Genomic DNA, 19070 nt, shown 5'->3' with positions numbered 1-19070 from the left:
AGGACAAGACCATCCGTCACATTCCATTTGGTTTATTTTTTGGTGTCCGCAACTCATTAATCAGAGCAAGAGAGTCAGGAGATGCCAGTTTCAACTCCTCACGCTTCAAACTCAAACTCGAAGTATTGTGGATCGAAATAATGAATTCGGACGTAGCCATCCTCCCCACCACTGCTGTAGCTGCAAGGAGGAGATGACAACAGTTAGATAGGTCCGTGTATGTATTGAAGGACCCCACTCACTGGCAGATAACAGAAGTGGGGAGGTTGAAGGGTCTCCATTCTGGTCTGAACCTCACCCCAAAAGTATTTACCTCTTGCCATCAGGATGAAAAGCAACACTGTTGATGGGGCCAAAGTGACCCTTGACTCTTCCAAATTCCTCTTCAAAGGCAATGTGGAAGAACCTAGGATATAGGAAATAGGAACACGCATGGATAACAAAGCTTCACTTTTTGGTAAACTCTCCATGACTGCCCTTCTCCAGCAAATAGGCCTCCCACTTACCTGGCCTCAAACTTGCCAATTCTGGTGGAGGTTGTGGTTACATCCATGGCCTCCTGCCCACCACCCAGGACTACCTATAGAAAGAAGGAGACCCAGAGCTAGCCTTTAGGCCAGGCCCTGCCCCTTAGCATAGCATCATCTATACGTCCTCTAGACATTGCGATTCTCTTCCCCCATCAAACTTGGGAGCCTAGTCCCTTGGAGCTTCTCCTAGGTCTACCACACACCCCCTTCTCCCCAAAGTGCTCCTTTGCTGTGATCTTGAGAGCCCCATCAGCCTTTATTGTAAATAATGGATGAGCAGGAGAGCCAAGAACTGCCTTACATGATCGTAGATAGGGGAAAGAGCGGCTGAGTTGACAGGTCGTTCCGTTCTGAATGTTTTTTGATGCTCAAGGGTTGTGGAGTCAAAAAGCTATAAACACATTAGAAGGGGAAAGTGAGATGAAGGTAGGGAAAAGACCCTGATTTGGAGCAGTCAAGTCCACTTTGAGCCCAGCACTCACCTTGGCTGTATTGTCCTTAGAGGCAGTGACGAACATTGTCATGTCTCGGGATGTCTGAATATCATTAATCTGCCTCGAATGCTCTTTGACATTCACCATCACTTCTCCAGACTGTGAGAAAAGGCATGGAAGAAGATGCATGCATGGCCCTACTTCTCACCACCAGGAGTCCAGAGCCACTTTCTCCTCTGGTGAATGGGCAGCTGTGATCTCTTCCTGTCCCCAAGCATTCTCCCCAGATCCGGATCTGCTCACACTCACCCTCCTGTTTTCCTGCCTCCCCAACTCTCACCTTAGCACTGTACTGATTGAGTTCCCCATTTTCATGGCCAGCAATGATACACTCCCCTAAGGGTCCCCAGACGGCACTTGTGATCTTAGCATCAGCATTACATGGGATCTTCATATAAGGTTCGTTGCTATCTGTTTGGGGGGTGGGGAAAGAGATGGTGAAGGGTGGCCTGGGAGTACACTATACTGGACCCCACCTCCACTCTCCGAGTCCCTGTATCTCCATCTCAGTTATTACCAATCTGGCTGGGGTCCCGCAGATCAAAGAAACTGACAAAGCACTGGTATCCCATCTGCTTGTCTGTGGAGAACATGATGATGTTACCTCCAAAGTCAAATCCACATGTACGGACGGCTGAGTTGGTCTTCAGCAGAGCCAGTTGCTTCCCTAGGGATGGTTGGAAAACCGCTCTTACTCCTTTTTTCATTCTTCTAAAAGCCCCAGTGCTATCTCTACCAATCTTTACTGCTCCTTCTATCAATAAACATGATTCCTCAGGAAAGTGGGCTCAGCTCTCAGAGAACTAGACTAAGGCAACCCAGAATCCCCTCCTCAGCCTCATGCACTTTTGTCAAATAATCTCAAAGGGTATCAACTTCGAATCATCCACAAGCAGAGATGCTATGCTGAATCCCTTTGCCAAAGGGAAAACCCTCTTCCCATTCTACATTGAGCTGCCTCTGACCACTAACAAGGTTTTTTTCTAAAATTGAGGCAAAACTTGCTTCCATCATCCTAGACACCAGACTTCCATCCCTGAGGTCCGACATCACACCAGGAAACTGCTTCATCAAGTCTGGGAGGGGAATACCAGGAACTGGGGTCCTGAGTGTTCTGACCAATCATCTGGCCATCTAGGAATAGGTTCAGCCTAGCAAAGTAACCCATTAATCTATAAAGATTCATCTCTAGAATGAACTTTGCCTTTGGGGACTCATGAAAAAGGGGGCAATCACTCTGTCAGACTGGAAAAAGCAGGATGATGTGGAAGAAACTAGAATAACTGGGTTCTGGGCCTAGCCCTGCTTTTAACCTTGTGACTTTGGACAAGGTATTCATTACCTTTCTCGGGCCTCAATTTTCTCCTTCACAAAATAAGGAAGTTGGACTATAGAATTCCCAAGTTCCTTTCCAGTTCTGACATTCTCTGAATCTATCTGGTACCCAATATCCCCTTGACATCAGTCATGCCTACACCCAAATGACCAGCACCACCCAGTTACCAGACCTGGGAAACTGAGTCAGCCGAAAGCAGTAGATCACTTATTACCTGTCTCACAATCCCAGAGGCGGCAGCTGTTGTCAGCAGAGCCGGTAAGGACATGTTTGGTGTCCCCTGGAGAAATTGTTAGGGAATGTTACCAAATTCATCTGCCACCTTTTCCACTTGGCAAGGGAAGCAGTCTGAATTTCTTTAAACCATCTGGATAACCTCTGTGGTCAAGCACCTCTGTCTTTAATTAGCAGAAAGTACCATTTGTTTCTTTAAGAAGGATCATTGGAGGAAGATGGAACTCCCAACCCCCTGGGTCTTCCTGAGGCGACAATCAGAAAATGAAGGATACAATCAGCATCCACACACCACACAGCTCCAGTGTGCCCAGTGTAGGTGCCCAATCTCTCTCCATTGACTGAATACCATACATTGACAATCTGGTGAAACAAAGAAAGTTAGTCTGTACCCATCTCCTAGAAGAGGTAAACAAGAAAAAAAAAAAAAGTAAAAACCTTCCTTTCCTGGGAGTCTTCCAGAAGCTTCTGGCACCTCTCCCTCTCCCAGTCTTCCATATGGCCTTTCCTTGCTTATCTCCCTCCTAAACCCCTACCAGGGAAGCTCCCTACTCAAGTCCCTGCAAAGGATCATGTGAGTGGGCTTTTAAAATCAAATTGTGTTTCCCAAACAAATGATTTGAGAGCAAATTTCTTTATGTCTTGAATTAGGCATCCCAAACATCTTAGTATATTTTTATAGTTTTAAAAGCTATAAGCCAGATGTTTTGTAAAGTAACAATTACATACTTGCTTCTTCCCGGTCCCCCAAAACATTCACGTGTCTCCTCTCAAGGTGGTTGCTTCTGTAGGCAAAACTTTATCTACCTGCTATTTATTTTATCTCAGCAGACACACTTTCTACCCTAATTCTTACATCCGACCTCATGTTTTTCAGTGCCATGACTCCCTCCTGACACAAAGAGCTCATGTCTGCAGAAGGCAGTGGCTCCCACAGCTAGCACCACACCAGTCCTCCCTCACCTCAGAGTAGGGAGGTGCAAAAAAAAACCCCACCCCAGCCGTCTTGAGTAAAACTGAACTAACTCAGCCACATCTATATGCCCAAGGACAAGGAGTCTCTCCTGTATGAGGGAATCAGTTTGAGATGAGATGGAATATGGGCTGGAGGGGGAGATGACGGTGTTAACTGTAAAAGTACTGGAAAGGTAGAAAACGGAGGTAACAAAGAGAAGGTTTGTACAGTAGGAAGAACCGAAGAGTTCTGACCTGGCTCCCAGACCTCTGACGGGTAATTCGCAAAGAACACTAATAATAATAATTGATATTTAAAAAGCTTGTTAAAGTTTACACAATGCCTTACACACCTACTCTCATCCCGGTCTCACAACCCCCCACCTGACCGAGGTTAAATGACACTGAATGTGGTTCCACTTTTTCAGATGGGAAACAGACGTGCCCCGGGTCACAAAGGCTGAAATGGAAGTCGGCAGCATTCTTATCTACTGGGCCACTGAGCTGGGCCAATTACATTAAAGCAGGTGCCTCAGTATCGGCGATTTCTCCCACCTAAGTCTCCCCACACCTCCCACTTCCCACCCAGCCCCGCCCCAGCTGTTTCCCAAAACCTCTCCTCTAGCCCCGCCCCGCTCCCTCCAGTCCCCTCCCATCTCCCCCTTGGCCCCGCCCACATGAAAACTTTCTCTCTCCTCTGGCCCCGCCCTACTCACTCAGTGCCTCCCATCTCCCCTCTAGCTCCACCCCTTTCCTCCAGTCCCGTCCACATCACTCGTAGTCCCTCCCTCTCCCCTCCAGTATCGCCCCGCCCCTCCTCCAAGCCTCCCGTCTCCCCTCCAGCGCCACCCTAGGACCGCTTCCCCTACTCCCCCTCCCGTCTTCCCCGCGGTCCTCTCCCCCCTCCCCTTCCCACGCCAGGCCGCGCGTGCTCACGGGGTCCTTGGCCACGGTGAAGAGCAGGTCTCCCTCGCGGTTATACTTGATCTGAGTGATGGATCGCTCATGGCCCTGGAGCAGGATCGGCTTCTGGGGACGGCACCGGGCAGGGGGTCACTGTCAGGGCACGGCCTTTGGAGAGGGTCCCCGTCCTTACCCCCGGCCTCCACCCGTCTTTGCTTCCCTTCCTTCTCCGAACTCACCATCTCGGCAGCTCCGGAGATCACACCGGCACCACAGATCCGCGAGGCAATGTGAGGTACGTACCGGAAGAGGGCTAAACTGAGCTTCCGGGTCATGAAGCCGGGCCGGCACCGGAAGTGGAAGCCTTCCTTTTCCGGCGTTGTCATGGCGGTGACTCTGGGTGAGAAATTCTGAGCCCCTCCCACCACCTGTATTCCTATCTCAGTTTTTTCCTTTGTAATAATAATGACAGCTGGCGCAGAGCACTTTAATGAGACGTTTCTTAGGAGCTCTGGGATGAAACCTCCTTGGGAATTAGTTACCTCCATCTTACAGATGGGGAAACTGAGGCTCATTGGGCAAAAGGGTGGCTCCGGGTGCCGCAGGGAACTGGTGCCGGAAGCGGGCCCTGCAGCATCACCCGGGAGTTGGGGGCGGAGTCCGGGCTCCGCGCTTGGGGTGACTGCAGGGCGAGTGACACCCTCCTCCCTCCCGCAGGAGAGGTGTGCGCCCTTGTGCTGGTGGCGGTGTTATGGGGCGGCTCCAACCCCCTGTTGAAGAGAGCCACGGGGAACATGGAGCCGGTGCAGGAGGGGAGCCGGCTTGAGCAGCTGCTGAAGGAAATGAAGTGCTTATTTTTCAACTACCAGGTGGGCCTGGGAAACTTGTGCAGGGGAAACGTGGGGGGTGGGGCGCCGGGGGTTGTCCAGGTTTCTGCGGCCCGGCCCTTTAGTCCACAAGATGGGGGAGGCGTCCTGGTGCATGTAGGGTTTGGGCCTGTCTTAGTCTTGCCCGTGAGTCCTCCCCGGGTAATGCGGGAGCAGGCTTTTCTCCTCCCTGAGCCTCAGATTCATCCTCAGGCCCCTCACACTCACACAGTCCCAAACTAACTAAAGGCGCAGTGCGCTTGAGCCATGTGTGGCTGGGGTTGTTTGCAGCTCTTCCTTCTGCCCCCACCGAAGTTTCTCGGCCGGAAGTGGGACGTCACCGTTAGCAGGACTTCCTGCTTACTCTCTCCGAGGAGATACTGACCTAGCTTTTCTCTCACCTTCAATCCCAGTACCTGGTGCCCCTTTGCCTCAACCAGTGTGGCTCCCTGATCTTTTACCTTACCCTGGCGTCCGCAGGTAGGTGTGTCTCAGGTCTGAGGCTGACCATCTGGGCGGGATGCGGGTAATAAATACCAAAGAGGGGTTCCAAGATCCTTCCAGAGTGGTTCATTCGGCAGCCTCATGTCTCTTTCTCCACCTCCCTCTTAGCATTGTAGCTGTGCTATATCACCGGCCTTCCTGCTTTAGCAGTCCTGGCACCTCCAGGCTTCTGAGTGAGAGAGACCAGTCTAGAACTGGACAATTTAGTTTTATCAGTGTGGCACACACTGAAACCCTGGATCTGACCTTGGAGGACCTGAGTTGGAATCTTATTTCTGCTTCTGTGTGTGATCTTGGGCAAAACACTTAGACTCTTTGGGGCTATTTTCTTATCTGAAAAATGAGGATATTGTTCTAGAGTGACCTTCCATCCCTTCCATTTCTACATCTCTGATGCTCTAGTACAGTGGTCCTCAAACTTTTTAAATAGGAGGCCATCTCACTGTCCCTCAGACTGTTGGAGGGCCAGACTATAGTAAAAACAAAAGCTCACACTCTGTCTCCGCCCCTCTGCTCATAAACCCCACTGCTGCATAAACGTCCTCAGCGGGCTCAGTTTGAGAACCCCTGCTCTAGACAAAGGAATGAAAAACCAATTGAGCGAGAGGGGATGGGTTCATAGACTGCTCAGGATAGGCAGGCATGGTTGAGTTGCAGCTGCATCATCGAAGAGAATACCCCCGAGGGACCCCAGATCCATTGAATATTTGTGACACCACTAAGGAATTGCTTCTTGGAGAGGTCTCCAACTCCTCCACTTGACTTACATTTAAGCAGGCCTTCAATCACTATCTACTCAGGTCTTTATTGGCAGCAGTGTTTTCTTTATTCTGTTTTTTATTCATTGGCAGAAACCAAAAAAAGCATAAATTATTCCTCCATCTCTAAAAGGCTGTAGCATATTTCCTCACTTTTAAAAGGTCCCTGCCTTCATTCATGTGGTGTGGACACTCCTTCCAGGACTTGGGAGATGAACTTTATGAGCTGCTACATCCATTCCCCATGATGATATATTTGGCTTGGCTGGTTTTCTAACCAAAGCTTCCCATAAAGTCTTTCTAGTTTGTATTTGGGATTAGGTAGGTGGGAGGGATCTGTTGTTACTATGTCTAGCCCACAGAATCTGCCTTACAGAATCTGAGTTCAGAGACTGTGAGCACCATATGACTTCAATGTTTAGTGTGAAAGATCATGAGTTCTTTAAACATTATTTTTCTTAAGTACTTGATCCCTCCCAAAAAGAAATTAGAAACGAGGCTTGGATTTATTTAGCTGTACTCCCGCTGAATGAGTTTTTATATTGTTGTGTTTTTATTATAACTGTCAAGAGTTCTGTATGTGTCTATCTTTAACCTAAAAATTAGAAAGCTGGCATTTCTGTAGCTTTCTGAAGGTTTGCAAAGCACTTTACAGTAGCTCATTGGATCCTCACAGCACCCTTTGAAGTAGGTGCTGTTCTCATCTCAGTTTTACTGACAAGAAACCTGATAGTCAGGTTCCTGATGATAAACAGGTTACTCAAATGATCTGTCTAGAAACAGGTGTTTTGAGGTGGGTCCTAGTGCAGATAGCCTCTCCTATTAGGCCAAGACCTTTTAGAGGACAGAAACACATTTCCTGCTTTAGAGTGAATCCCAGGGAATATCAAAATGTTCCCCTCCAGATCTGTCCCTGGCTGTGCCCATCAGTAACTCCCTGGCTCTTGTTGTCACCCTGGTTGTCGGGAAGTTCCTTGGGGAAGACATTGGTGGAAAATGTAAGTAAGGCCATTCCTGGGGAGAAATCACTTGCCAGGCTCTTAGGTGTCCAAGCTGGGTGACTTCTGTGCATTTCCAAAGTCCATAGTCTTTGGGGGGGAAGAGAATCCAGTGTCTAATATCTCTCAGCAGCCTTCCCTTTTTTCTACAATCAGGGTAGGGAACCATAGAGTATGGGAAGACCCCATCTTATGTCCCTTTCTTTTCTGACCCAACACTTAGCCTACTGTCTGACACACAATAGGTGCTTAATGTTTATTAATTATTGATTGACCCAGGGCCTGCCCTGGGAATGGTGCTCACCGCCTCCGGAATCATGCTCTGCATTGCAAGTTCAGTGAGCAAGACAGAATAACGACTAGATCCTGTGGCCAGCCCCACCCAGAGACGACGGAGCCTTGGAGCAGGGAACCCTGGGCTGGGGGAGCTTGAGCCACTGAAACTTGAGCTTTCTTTGAGAAGGCTGTCTTTGACTTTTTTTTTTTGGCAGGAGCCTCTTCCTCAACGATCCAGTGAGGCCTCATGGGGAGGTGGGCATAGAGATTTTACCTCTTTGAGCCCAAAGTTTCATGCCTTGGAAACTCCTCCCTCCTCTCCCCCTTCAGTGTGACCCAACCTCTACCATGACCTTGGCCTCCAGCCAATATTGTGGTTTGTGCAGAGTCCTCCTCAAACTCAAACTCTGGGCCCCTCTGAGCCTTGGGAGTGAGCTGGTGTGTGTTGAGGATGATAGTGAGTCAGAGCCCACAGGTGCTGCAGTCAGTTGAACGGCGCCTTTCCCTTCCCCACTTGCAGCTTCGGAGGGGGCCCTCTCAGATCCTAGGCCAAGAGGCTTGCTTCATCACCAACTTTTGCTTCTCTAACTTCTCTCTAGTCCAGGCCTTAGAGTGGGATGTGGTCTGGAGAGATGGGTAAACAAAACTCAGACAACCCAGAAGCAGAGAAAACTATTTATTAGGCCAGAGCCTCTCCCAAAGTGTGTGTGGGCCCCTGTGTCTTCCCCAACCCACCTTGTTGTCAGGCCCTACACAGGGTGGAGGAAGGTAACCCTTCCCTTCCCTGGCAGCTGAGGCTTTCCCCTCCCAGGCAGGCTCACTGCAGGTTTGTGGGCCAGGCAGACTAGAAAGCCCTGTGATCTCTCCTGGCAGGAAGCTGGGAGACCATGCAGAAGAGGGTCCATTGGTTCAATAAAAGGCGGTGCCATGGCTACTGATGGAATGCTGGCTTGGGACAGGGAAGGGAAGGGAGGGAGGCTGGGCCAAGCCTCTGGAGTTCCAAGACAGCATCCAAGTTTAGGTCTATACTACCTACCCTAGGCAGCATTTTCCAAGAAACAGGTTTCTTCTACCATTTCTGCAGCCCTCTGGAAGAGAAAGATCAGTCAGCTAGAAGAGAGCAGATTTGGATCTCAAAGCAGAGTGCCCCTTAATCTAGCAAAAAAACTTGAACAAAAGGACTCTGGACAACATCTGGTTCAGCATATTCACTGTCCAGATGAAGGAACTGATTCAAGATGCAAAGATATCTGTTCAAGGTGACAGGGCCTGGTAGACAGCTAAAGTACTACTCTGGAGCATTAGGGTGAAATTATGGGAAGATAAAAGTCCTGCCAGAAGGGGAAGCAACAGATGGGTTGTGGTCAGCGTGACAGAAGGGTGCTCCTGAGCTTATGAGGGTGTGCCAGCAGAGCCTGAATTAGAACCCAGATCCTTTACACATTTGAACTCTTTGCTTCACTTTGGCTAGATTATGGGACTACACACTTCAGCTGAATCTACAACAGTTCTAATTATACAGATCTCATACCTGATCCAAGGGCACTTCTGTCAAGGTATTCCCATCTTCCTCTACTTCTTGGGCACCTGCCAATTCCCTCCTGGTATGGGGTGCACCATACACACCCCTTTCTTCTGTGAGTAAAGAGGGGGTACATGTTGACCCTATTGGGGCTACACAGGAGCCAGAAAAGCACATGTGGATAGACTTTCTTCAAGCCACTGGGTTCCCCTCTCAACTTCCATCTCATAGTCAAAAGACTTTCCTCCTCCAAATTTGTCTTCAGCTGTCTCCTTTCCCATATTGATTCCTTTCCTTGGTTAGATTTTTGGCCACCAAAGAGACTCATGGAATTATGAAACAACTGTTTTTAAATCACTGTTTATATCCATAACAAAGCTTTCCTTACAGGAAGAAGATCTGTGAGGTGGAATCTGAGGGTATCAGTCCCACTCAGGTCCCTGAAAAACCACCATTAGAGCTAGCAGATGGGATTCCTCACATTTACATCTCTATTTACAAAGCACTTTTCTCACCCTCAAAAAAAGAAAGGCCCTGAGCCTCAGGGGTTCAGCAGTTTCCCCACTGTAACATAGCCTGGGGTCAGCTGTCCTTTCCCAGCCTATCCTGGAAGCTATAAAAGACAGGGACACTTTGGAGACTGGACAACACTGAGTCCAGGGCCCAGACACAAACTGATCCCTTCAAGATCAGCCCTATTTCTGGAGCTCTCTTAACCTCCCCACGCCTCCTCTAGTCTAAAGTGTGTGTGGGAGTGCAGAACAAGACACAGAGGGAGTTACAGGATGAACTGTTTTCAATCATCTTGATCATGTACAAGCTGTATAACCTGATCTCTCCAAACCTGTTTCCTTATTTGTAAAATGTGCTGGATTCATTCTAGTAGTTAGTTCACAGGGCTGTTAGGAGGGATTGGGGGACAACTTGCCAGACTGAAGTAGGGGGTGCCTTCTCTGATGGCTTCGGGCCAGCACAGGTTTGGCAAAGAAAACAGAGGATTCTTTCCTGGAGGGCTGGACTGCTGGAGCCCTGAAGTTGTCTGCCTGGGGGAGGGAAGACCTTCTGCATCTCCTGTACCCAGATTCCCTTCCACCCCCTCTTCAATTCCCACAGTCCTCCTTTAGGCCTTGGCAGGTACCATCCTAAAGTCTCTGGACACATACCAGGTACCATCCATATCATTGGCCTCAGTAACAGGGATGATGTTAAAGCACAGCTCTTGGCCCAGGGCTCAGGTTAGTGTATGCCTCAGTTTACTAATTTGTAAAACATTGGAAATGATTTGACTCTAGGGATTCTCAGGACCTTTCTCTCTTTTTATCAATCACATCCTCTTGGGGCTTCACTATTATGCTCTTTCCACCTTTCCTTGACTGTCTCACTTAACCTACCTTCTGCCTATATGTTCTGGGTTCAGGTCTTGGTGGACGCCTGTAACAGAAGGAAATTGAGCAGATTGCTCAGATTAAGGATGATTCAAAAGATAACAGCCCAGGAAGCTGAGATTAAGAAGGCCCTCTGCCTTCACTGCCCACCTGAGCCCATCTCCACCTCCTTCATCTCTTGGCTATACCTCCCAAACCCTAATGTACCAGAAGCCACCCGGCAGGGATGGGCTCGGCACCAAAAGCTCCAAGTAGGGTAGGGCCTTATACCCATCCTCTGATACGGCCACGTAGTAACCACCATTCACCAGAGCTGCTTTGCCCAACACTGGCACTCCCTCCAGTGTGCAGAGTCTGTAGGAGAGAAAGGGTCACTCCTTGCATTGGAAGATAGCCAGAAAAAGATGCTTCCTCAAATTTTATGAGAACAGTTCCAGTTTAAGGATTGAGCCACCATTTTTCACACACTAGAATCAGATTTAGAGATCTTGGAGACTAATCCAACCTTCTTAGAGGTCTATCAATAAATGATACAAAGAAACAAAAAACAGCCTCTGTCTCAAGGAGCTTGCAATGTAATTGAGACAAGGCAAAAAAACCAAAAAAATTTGGAAAGCAAGCTATATACATATGGGATAAATAGGAAATAAGCCACTGAGATGTAGTTGGGGAAGGTATTCTGTAAAAGGTGAAATTGTGGTTGGAACTTAAAGGAAGCCAGGAAAGTCAGTAGTTGAGCAAGAACGTTCCAGCCATGGGGAACAGCTGAGAAAATGGCCCAAAATAAGAGGGTGTTTAGTTAAAGGATCAGCCAGGACACCAATGTTGTTGGAGAGTAAGGTGTAAGAAAACTGGAAAGGTAAGAAGGGGCTACATTGTGAAAGGCTTTGAATTCCAGAGTATTCTGTATTTGATTCTGAGGGTGATAGGGAGCCACTCGAGTTTAGGGACTTGCTCTCAGGTTAGGGTTTGGGCCCAAAGCCAGAATCTCTGTTGGACTGTGGGGTCTTCCCTAGGATTTGAAATAAGATACTTAAATTCAAGTCATTATTTGTAAATGGGGATTGGACTAATGTGATTATTCAAAAGTTCCTTCTATCTCTGCACCTAAGCTCCTTCCTCCATAATTCAGTGACAATTCGGGAATACTAACTGCTCTCTTATTGGGGGGAGGTGGGGAGGAGGGTCTTGGGTGATTCGCTCTCCTGGGCCTCACATTTCCTCCCTGACTCCCTCTACTGGACATCCTCCAAGCCACTCCTTCGGGCCCAGCTCCTACCCGCTCACAGCTCCGCCCTTCAGCTTGGCCTTCTCCGTCAGTTGCCTCAGCACTGCTCCCCAGTCCTGCCTGGAGGTACGGGCTAGGTGCAGGCTAAAAGGAGGGCTCAGCAGGTCCCCATTTCTAAATACCCTGGAATAAGAACAGAACAGGGGCCTGTGACTCCACCCCAGTTGAGGACTTCAGGAAGCTCTGGTGGCCTTAGAAGTTCAAAACCCTTGATGGACCAACAAAAAGATTGTCTGCTATGGCTGAAAAAGATTATTCTCATCAACATTTTCCCTTAGCCCTAATTCCCATTACATTCCCGCAACCTCAGCACTCACTGAATTGTGCAGGAAGCCGAGGCTGGGATCCTCCTCCCAGGAGACCTGTAATTTGGTCTTGGGAGGACTGGAGGAGCCTGGTAAAATAATAACTGACAGTTACATAGTGCTTCGTGATTGGCAAACCACTAAATTGGCCCAGCCTGGAACAAAAGGAAAAGCAGTACAATTGGAGTCATCTTTGCCACTTTTTCGGGGCTTCAGTTTCTCCCTTGGAAAGTTTCCCCCTCCCAAGTTTCCCCTTGGCTCTTAAGAGTTTATGATCCAATATTGTTCTAAGATAACTAGCGCATCCTTTTAGTGATGGAGCTGCTAAATGTCACAGAAAAAGAAAGAATTTGACCAATCACCCAGTGAGGATGGGGCAGAATTGGGGCTCCTAAAGGTCTTGACTCCAACCTATGGCTCTCTGCTAGACTGTGTGCCTGGAGAGTTGCTGCAGCCTCTGAGCTGTACCAGTCTGAGGTCCAGCAGCTCTCCTCATTTTGGGTAAATCCTTCACCCCTTCTGGCCCATGTGTGGTTCCTTCTAGTTAGAAATCATCCTCCGGATTCTGATCAGAGCTGAGGAGTTCCAGGCTAAAAAATCCTCAGCTCAGCCTGCTCCCTGCCTCAGTCTGTTTTGCTGTTCACAGATACCTTAAGACACCTAGGGGGCCTGGGAGGATCACTTAGTGCTATTTGATAACTCCCTGGTGAAGAAAAGGAAGCCCATAGGCTTTGACTTGCCCAGGGTCACAAGAGATAGTGGCTATTGGTAGGCTGTAAACTGTGGTCCCCTTTATTCTTGATACAGGGAGGCAGGCACACATTCATAGCCCTAGGAGCCTACTGGGACCAAATGTTGCAGGGTAAACATGGGTGAGAGAAGGGGCAAGTTTGGAAAGGTATAGAACCCACCAGGAATCTGATGTTTTTCCTCCCTGGTTTCTCCCCTCCAGGGTGGATATAGCTGAAAGACACAGAAAATATTGTTGCCTCCTGGATCATGGCACCTTCCCCAAACTACCCACTTCTCCCCCTACTCTTTCTTCTTCAGTCTTACTCTTCTGAGATTGGAGGGGAGGCAACATCAGATAGAGGTTAGAGAATAATCCTGTTCTGTAGCGAGCTGTCGTCTCTAGAAGCTGCTGGATCGCTCTCTGGGAAGAGATCTGCTGTGTCTACTCAAATCTCTCAGACAGATTCTTCTTCCTGTAGTGAACCGTTGTCTCCAGGCAGTTGCTGTTAACTCTTGTCCAAAGAAGTGACTTCCCTTCCTGCAGAGAGCCCCGTCAAGCCTGATGCAATTCAGAGTCTTTCTCTTGAATCCTGGCTCTGAATCTCCTCCAGCTCTTATCCTTCTCCAGGCCGATCTGCCCTCTGCGCCCATTGCTGTCTCTTTTTATCCTCCCAGAGAATGGGCGTGGGATAATGCAAGGGCTTCTGGGAAGAACCACCCCAGCCAATGAGCTTGCCCCCTCTATCAAGTCAACCTGAGTTCTCACCTTGTAATTGTCCAGAAAACCTGAATTCTCACCTTGTCACCATCCAGACAACCTCAGTTCTCACCTAGTAATCCTAACATCTCCCCCTTTCTTTTGATTTAGAACATAGGACAGTCATGACCTTGAAACATAAATCCATCAATATGGGAAATATTACAGATAATTACATAAATGACCTTGAAACATAAATCCATCAATATGGGAAGTATTACAGATAATTACATAAATTACATAAGCATATAGTAACATAGTAACATAACGCATGCTAGAAGTATATAACATAATCAAATAATCATAAATTGAAAATTTATAAATGTCCATAAGTCCATTGTCCATTATTCTCATCTTGTGTGAGGAAGTCCAATGATTCCTGCTGGTTTTTAAAGTTCTTTAACAGTCTTCTTATTATCCATGCTCTTTCAGTGTCAGATGTTTCTTAGATCTTCTCCTTTATTTTGAGGTCTTTCTCTTTTTCTGTCTCTCTCTGGTGGACAAGGCGAATATGACTCGTTGGCACCCATCTGATTCCTTCTCCTGCTGAAGAAATACAAGCAAACCCTCTCTCCCAGGCAGTTAACCTATCTAATTATTACCTTCTATTTACCACTTTCTAAATCTCTTCTCATCATCTGGCAATTACATTGGAATTGTTTGCACTGGACACAGCCCTGTTGGTTTAAAAGGCCTGTATTCTCCCCAAGTGTAATCCATTTTTGCAATCTGATTGCCTTTTGACTCACTTATCAGGTAATCCCTTTCTGCCATGTGATTGCTTTTCTGCTGGTTGATTAAATCATAGTCCTGACCTTCTAAAGGTTCTTTGGGTGTAGCATCAGCTGCCATCATGCCCCAAGTCTTTTTTGCCTGGGGCCCTGGATCTGGGCCCCTCATCCTATTTCCCTGAATTAGTTTACACTCTGATTCCCAATGGAGTCCTCTGTTGCATTTTGGACATGGGGTTTTAGGTCTTCTCTCACCCTGTCTTCTCACTGTATCTCCATACCTACACTGAGCTCTTAGATGTCCAATTTTTCCACATTGAAAACATCGCCGAGTTTCTCTAGAAGTCCCTTGCCAGGAGGGACCCTGTCTTTCCACATTCATCATTGTCCGGGTGTAAAAAGCATTTGTTCCCACTGTAGCACAGCGTCTTATGATCTCCTCTAAAGGAGCATCTTTGTCTAATCCCCATATAATTCTTTTGCAAATCTCGTTGGCATTTTCCTTAGCCAGATGTCTGGTCATTATTTCTGTAGCTGAATTTTCTCCAATAGTTCTTTTGACAGCAGTTTGCAAACGTCCCACAAAATCTGCAAAAGGTTCATTGGGACCTTGCTGTATTTTAGTGAAAGCCTCTCCACAATCTTTCTGTCCAGGAAGGACACCCCAAGCTTTTATTGCAGCCTTAGCAATTTGTTCATATATTGTCATGGTATAATCAGTCTGTTCTGAATTCTCTCCATACCGACCTTCACCAGCCAAGTGCTCAAAAGTGAATTGTGTGTTAACTCCTATTTCCAAATTGCATCTGACTTGAATTTTACATAATTCATGAAATTCCGCAAGCCATAATAAATTTTCTCCAGGTTCCAGGCATATCCTTGCTATGGATTTCCAATCATTCGGGGTTAGGACTTCATAAGACAAACCATCTAGTAACATTTTGACATAAGCTGATGTAGTCCCATAAAGGGTACAACCTTCTTTCAAATCCTTAATTTTATTCAAATCTAAAGGTGCATATCTTCTCATTTTATGACCTACAGAATCAATATTTTCAATCACAGGATATGCATGTATAAAATCACTTATATCCTGTCCTTCTCTCTTAGCTTTAACCAATGCTTTTTCTAATCTTGTCATAGGCTTAGGCTGCTTCACAGGCAATTCTGTTTGTGTTTCTGCCTCTTCCTCTCCTCCTTCTTGCTCCACCCATGAAGGGTTAATTGAGGGAGGAGATGGGAGGTGCTCCTGTTGCTCAGAATTGTACTTAACTTCATTGTTATCTGATTCATCCTTTTCACCTAGTTTAGTTGACACTTCCCCATTTTGCTCCTTCATCTCTTCCTTTAGAATAACATTGTTTAAAGCCAATTGGATTACATTGTATATATGAATTGTATCTTTGGAAATTGAGTTTGGCCTGGAATTGTAGTGTTCACCTAATTGCTTTCCTACTAATTCCCATTCATCTGGATCCAATTCTTCTTCCAGAGAAAAAGAAGGACATATAACCTTCACAGTTTTTAAAAGTTCAGTAATCTCCTCTAAAATTATAATCAATCCTTGGCTTTTCATAACCTTGATGATGCTCTCTAAACATTTTCCTTGAACAGAAGGTGTTTGCCCCATTTCAGCTATAAGAGATTCCTGGTTTAGTCCTTAACAAGTTCCTTATTTATCTATTAGCACACTCACTTAATCTTTAACAAAGTTTCCTCGTTACTCACGGTTCTGGGTCAGAGAGACTGAGATCTGGATGGGAGGCTTTTCCACTGGAATCAGGACCGTATCTGTCCCTGTTCGGGCGCCAAATTGCAAAGGTCTGGTCTAGCTCTTCTTGTCAGGATAAGCAAAAGTCCTTGCCCCACGTTGGGCGCCAATTGTAGCGAGCTGTCGTCTCTAGAAGCTGCTGGATCGCTCTCTGGGAAGAGATCTGCTGTGTCTACTCAAATCTCTCAGACAGATTCTTCTTCCTGTAGTGAACCGTTGTCTCCAGGCAGTTGCTGTTAACTCTTGTCCAAAGAAGTGACTTCCCTTCCTGCAGAGAGCCCCGTCAAGCCTGATGCAATTCAGAGTCTTTCTCTTGAATCCTGGCTCTGAATCTCCTCCAGCTCTTATCCTTCTCCAGGCCGATCTGCCCTCTGCGCCCATTGCTGTCTCTTTTTATCCTCCCAGAGAATGGGCGTGGGATAATGCAAGGGCTTCTGGGAAGAACCACCCCAGCCAATGAGCTTGCCCCCTCTATCAAGTCAACCTGAGTTCTCACCTTGTAATTGTCCAGAAAACCTGAATTCTCACCTTGTCACCATCCAGACAACCTCAGTTCTCACCTAGTAATCCTAACACTGTTCAATTTTTTTTTTCATTCTAATGGATGTTTCATCTGCTTGCAGCCCAATTCTCTTTGACTCTTGGATTGACTTGCTACCAGGCCTGATGTCCGTGATCAGTATTAATCTTAAGTTATGTTTTCTGATCTAAACCAAGGAAAACCTGGACTTCCAAAATCCTCCCTCCAAAGGTGGGAAGGACTTAAATGGGAGCAGTTTACAGTGAGATTGGCTTTTGGGTCATCTGTGGCCAGTCCTGCCCCTCTACACATGAATCCCTGTTTTGGCCAGTACCAATCACCACAGCATATCATATCCAGGGGAAGAAACTGCCCCGGGCCTTGGAGAGTTCTCAATTTAAGATAAAAACAAGGCATGAAAGTAACTAGGGCCACAGATAAAAAGCACTGATGTGTGGAGTAAGGAGGGAAATGATGAGGGACATGGAAACGAGTCAAGGAGAGCTTGTTTTTTAAAAAGCCTTTAGTGCAATGGGTAATGGATAATCTCTAGCTGCCCAAAGGTCCCTTGGTCCCCACTCACGGCAACCTCCGGAAACGTTCAAAGCCAGCAGCAACATACTCCCCACCACTCTGAAGCTCTGATAAGTCAGTGATGACATGGCCATGCTGGGGGGTGTAGAGGGAACGAATGGCCAGAGGAGCCTGCACAGCACTTGTCACCTCATTAAGAAATGCCTCGAAAGTGGGGAAACGGCGGTGGGTGACCACCAGCCGTCTTCCTAGAGAGAACGGGTCCCCATTCCGGTATACCACCACCTTCTTGGCCACAGGAAGCCCAGGAGCAGTGGCAGCCATGGTGCTGCTGACCTAAGCTGGCAAGGGACGCTCAGCCGTTGCTAGGCAATCAGGATAGAGAAAGGAGGGACTCAGAAGTCTTGACTATTGAAGACAGAGGCTTAACTCCTACCTCCCCATTGGTCACTAACAATCTAAAGTGGCAGCATTCTAGCTGGAAGAGAGACTAGAGCTAACCTTTTACTAGAGATTTTGATTGCCTAATCCAATCATTATTTGAGCAACAGTTCCCCCTGTACTATCCCTAAAAACTGATCCAAATCTCAATTGTTAGGATTACTAAGTGAGAACTCGGGTTGTCTGGATAGTGACAAGGTGAGAATTCAGGTTGGACAATTACAAGGTGAGAACTCAGGTTGACTTGATGGAAGGAGCAGGCTCACCAGGCACTATGACTATAATGATTCCAGTGGTTCATGTGCCAGGTCAATAGGGAATTAGGATTAGGATGCTAGTAAATGTGGAGAAAAACTAGAAGAAGTGGAGGCTGATTAATGTTTAGCTTCTCTCCGAATCTCAGACCAAGATGTTAACTGATTTCAGGAACTTCCCAGCACACTCTGCTGTAACGAGCTGTCGTCTCTAGAAGCTGCCGGATCACTCTCTGGGAAGAGATCTGCTGTGTCTTCTACTCAAATCTCTCCAACAGATTCTTCTTCCTGTAACGAACCGTTGTCTCCAGGCAGTTGCTGTTAACTCTTGTCCAGAGAAGTGACTTCCCTTCCTGCAGAGAGCCCCGTCAAGCCTGATGCAATTCAGAGTCTTCTCCTTGAATCCTGGCTCTGAATCTCCTCCAGCTCTTATCCTTCTCCAGGCAGACTCACTTTCCAGGCCCACTGTTCTCTCTTTTATTCTCCCAGAGAATGGGCGTGGGATAATGCAAGGGCTTCTGGGAAGAACCACCTCAGCCAATGAGCCTGCTCCTTCCATCAAGTCAACCTGAGTTCTCACCTTGTAATTGTCCAACCTGAATTCTCACCTTGCCACTATCCAGACAACCCGAGTTCTCACTTAGTAATCCTAACACTCAATAATATTTCTTAAATCTTATATGGCTTTGCAAAGCCCATTTCTCTCCAGAGACCTCATTTTTTTTCTCCTGTCAAAGGGGATTGGGTAAGATAATCTGGAAGGGCTCTTCCAGTTCTAAATCATTACATGCAGCTTCTGCTTGTACATACCCCTTTTCACCCCCAACACACACACATAAACCTTTCTATGCAACTGATGAATAATTGTCAGGCTCAGTTGATTTTGGGGAGGGTACCATACCCCAGAAGGGAGTGCTAGATCTAAAATATACCTTTCATGGCACACAAATACCAGGTCAAAGAGATGGGACTACTAA

The 19070-nt window shown here is 47.2% G+C and overlaps 3 protein-coding genes across 4 annotated transcripts; 1 reads left to right on the top strand and 2 right to left on the bottom strand.

Moving 5' to 3' along the window:
* Positions 1 to 16: 16 nt before the first annotated feature.
* On the bottom strand, positions 17 to 4852 carry EIF3I (eukaryotic translation initiation factor 3 subunit I). The gene is made up of 11 exons (XM_074305351.1): positions 4691 to 4852; positions 4485 to 4577; positions 2870 to 2957; positions 2575 to 2640; positions 1542 to 1691; positions 1305 to 1435; positions 1013 to 1123; positions 832 to 921; positions 507 to 580; positions 314 to 406; positions 17 to 180 (listed from the first exon to the last, which is right to left on the bottom strand). Exons 1-11 carry the CDS (start codon positions 4835 to 4837, stop codon positions 99 to 101), a joined length of 1125 nt encoding a protein of 374 aa, XP_074161452.1. The 5' UTR covers positions 4838 to 4852; the 3' UTR covers positions 17 to 98.
* Positions 4791 to 18950, top strand: TMEM234 (transmembrane protein 234). Of its 2 annotated transcripts, none has more exons than XM_074305365.1 (5): positions 4791 to 4851; positions 5169 to 5320; positions 5731 to 5797; positions 7485 to 7577; positions 18266 to 18950. In XM_074305365.1, coding segments are annotated over exons 1-5 (330 nt in total). In that variant the 5' UTR covers positions 4791 to 4835; the 3' UTR covers positions 18268 to 18950. The 2 variants fall into 2 exon arrangements, with proteins under 2 accessions (XP_074161466.1, XP_074161465.1); XM_074305364.1 differs by lacking the exon at positions 18266 to 18950 and adding an exon at positions 7857 to 8784.
* Positions 8807 to 13856, bottom strand: DCDC2B (doublecortin domain containing 2B). Its single transcript, XM_074305352.1, has 8 exons — positions 13265 to 13856; positions 12366 to 12442; positions 12040 to 12171; positions 10968 to 11114; positions 10767 to 10806; positions 10304 to 10418; positions 9385 to 9488; positions 8807 to 8941 (listed from the first exon to the last, which is right to left on the bottom strand). Exons 1-8 carry the CDS (start codon positions 13352 to 13354, stop codon positions 8891 to 8893), a joined length of 756 nt encoding a protein of 251 aa, XP_074161453.1. The 5' UTR covers positions 13355 to 13856; the 3' UTR covers positions 8807 to 8890.
* Positions 18951 to 19070: the final 120 nt, after the last annotated feature.

Source organism: Sminthopsis crassicaudata, chromosome 3 (assembly GCF_048593235.1).
Source record: "Sminthopsis crassicaudata isolate SCR6 chromosome 3, ASM4859323v1, whole genome shotgun sequence".
Classification (NCBI taxonomy): Eukaryota; Metazoa; Chordata; class Mammalia; order Dasyuromorphia; family Dasyuridae; genus Sminthopsis; species Sminthopsis crassicaudata.
The sequence above is the reverse complement of the archived record's forward strand: the minus strand, read 5'-3'. Positions and strand labels throughout refer to the sequence as shown.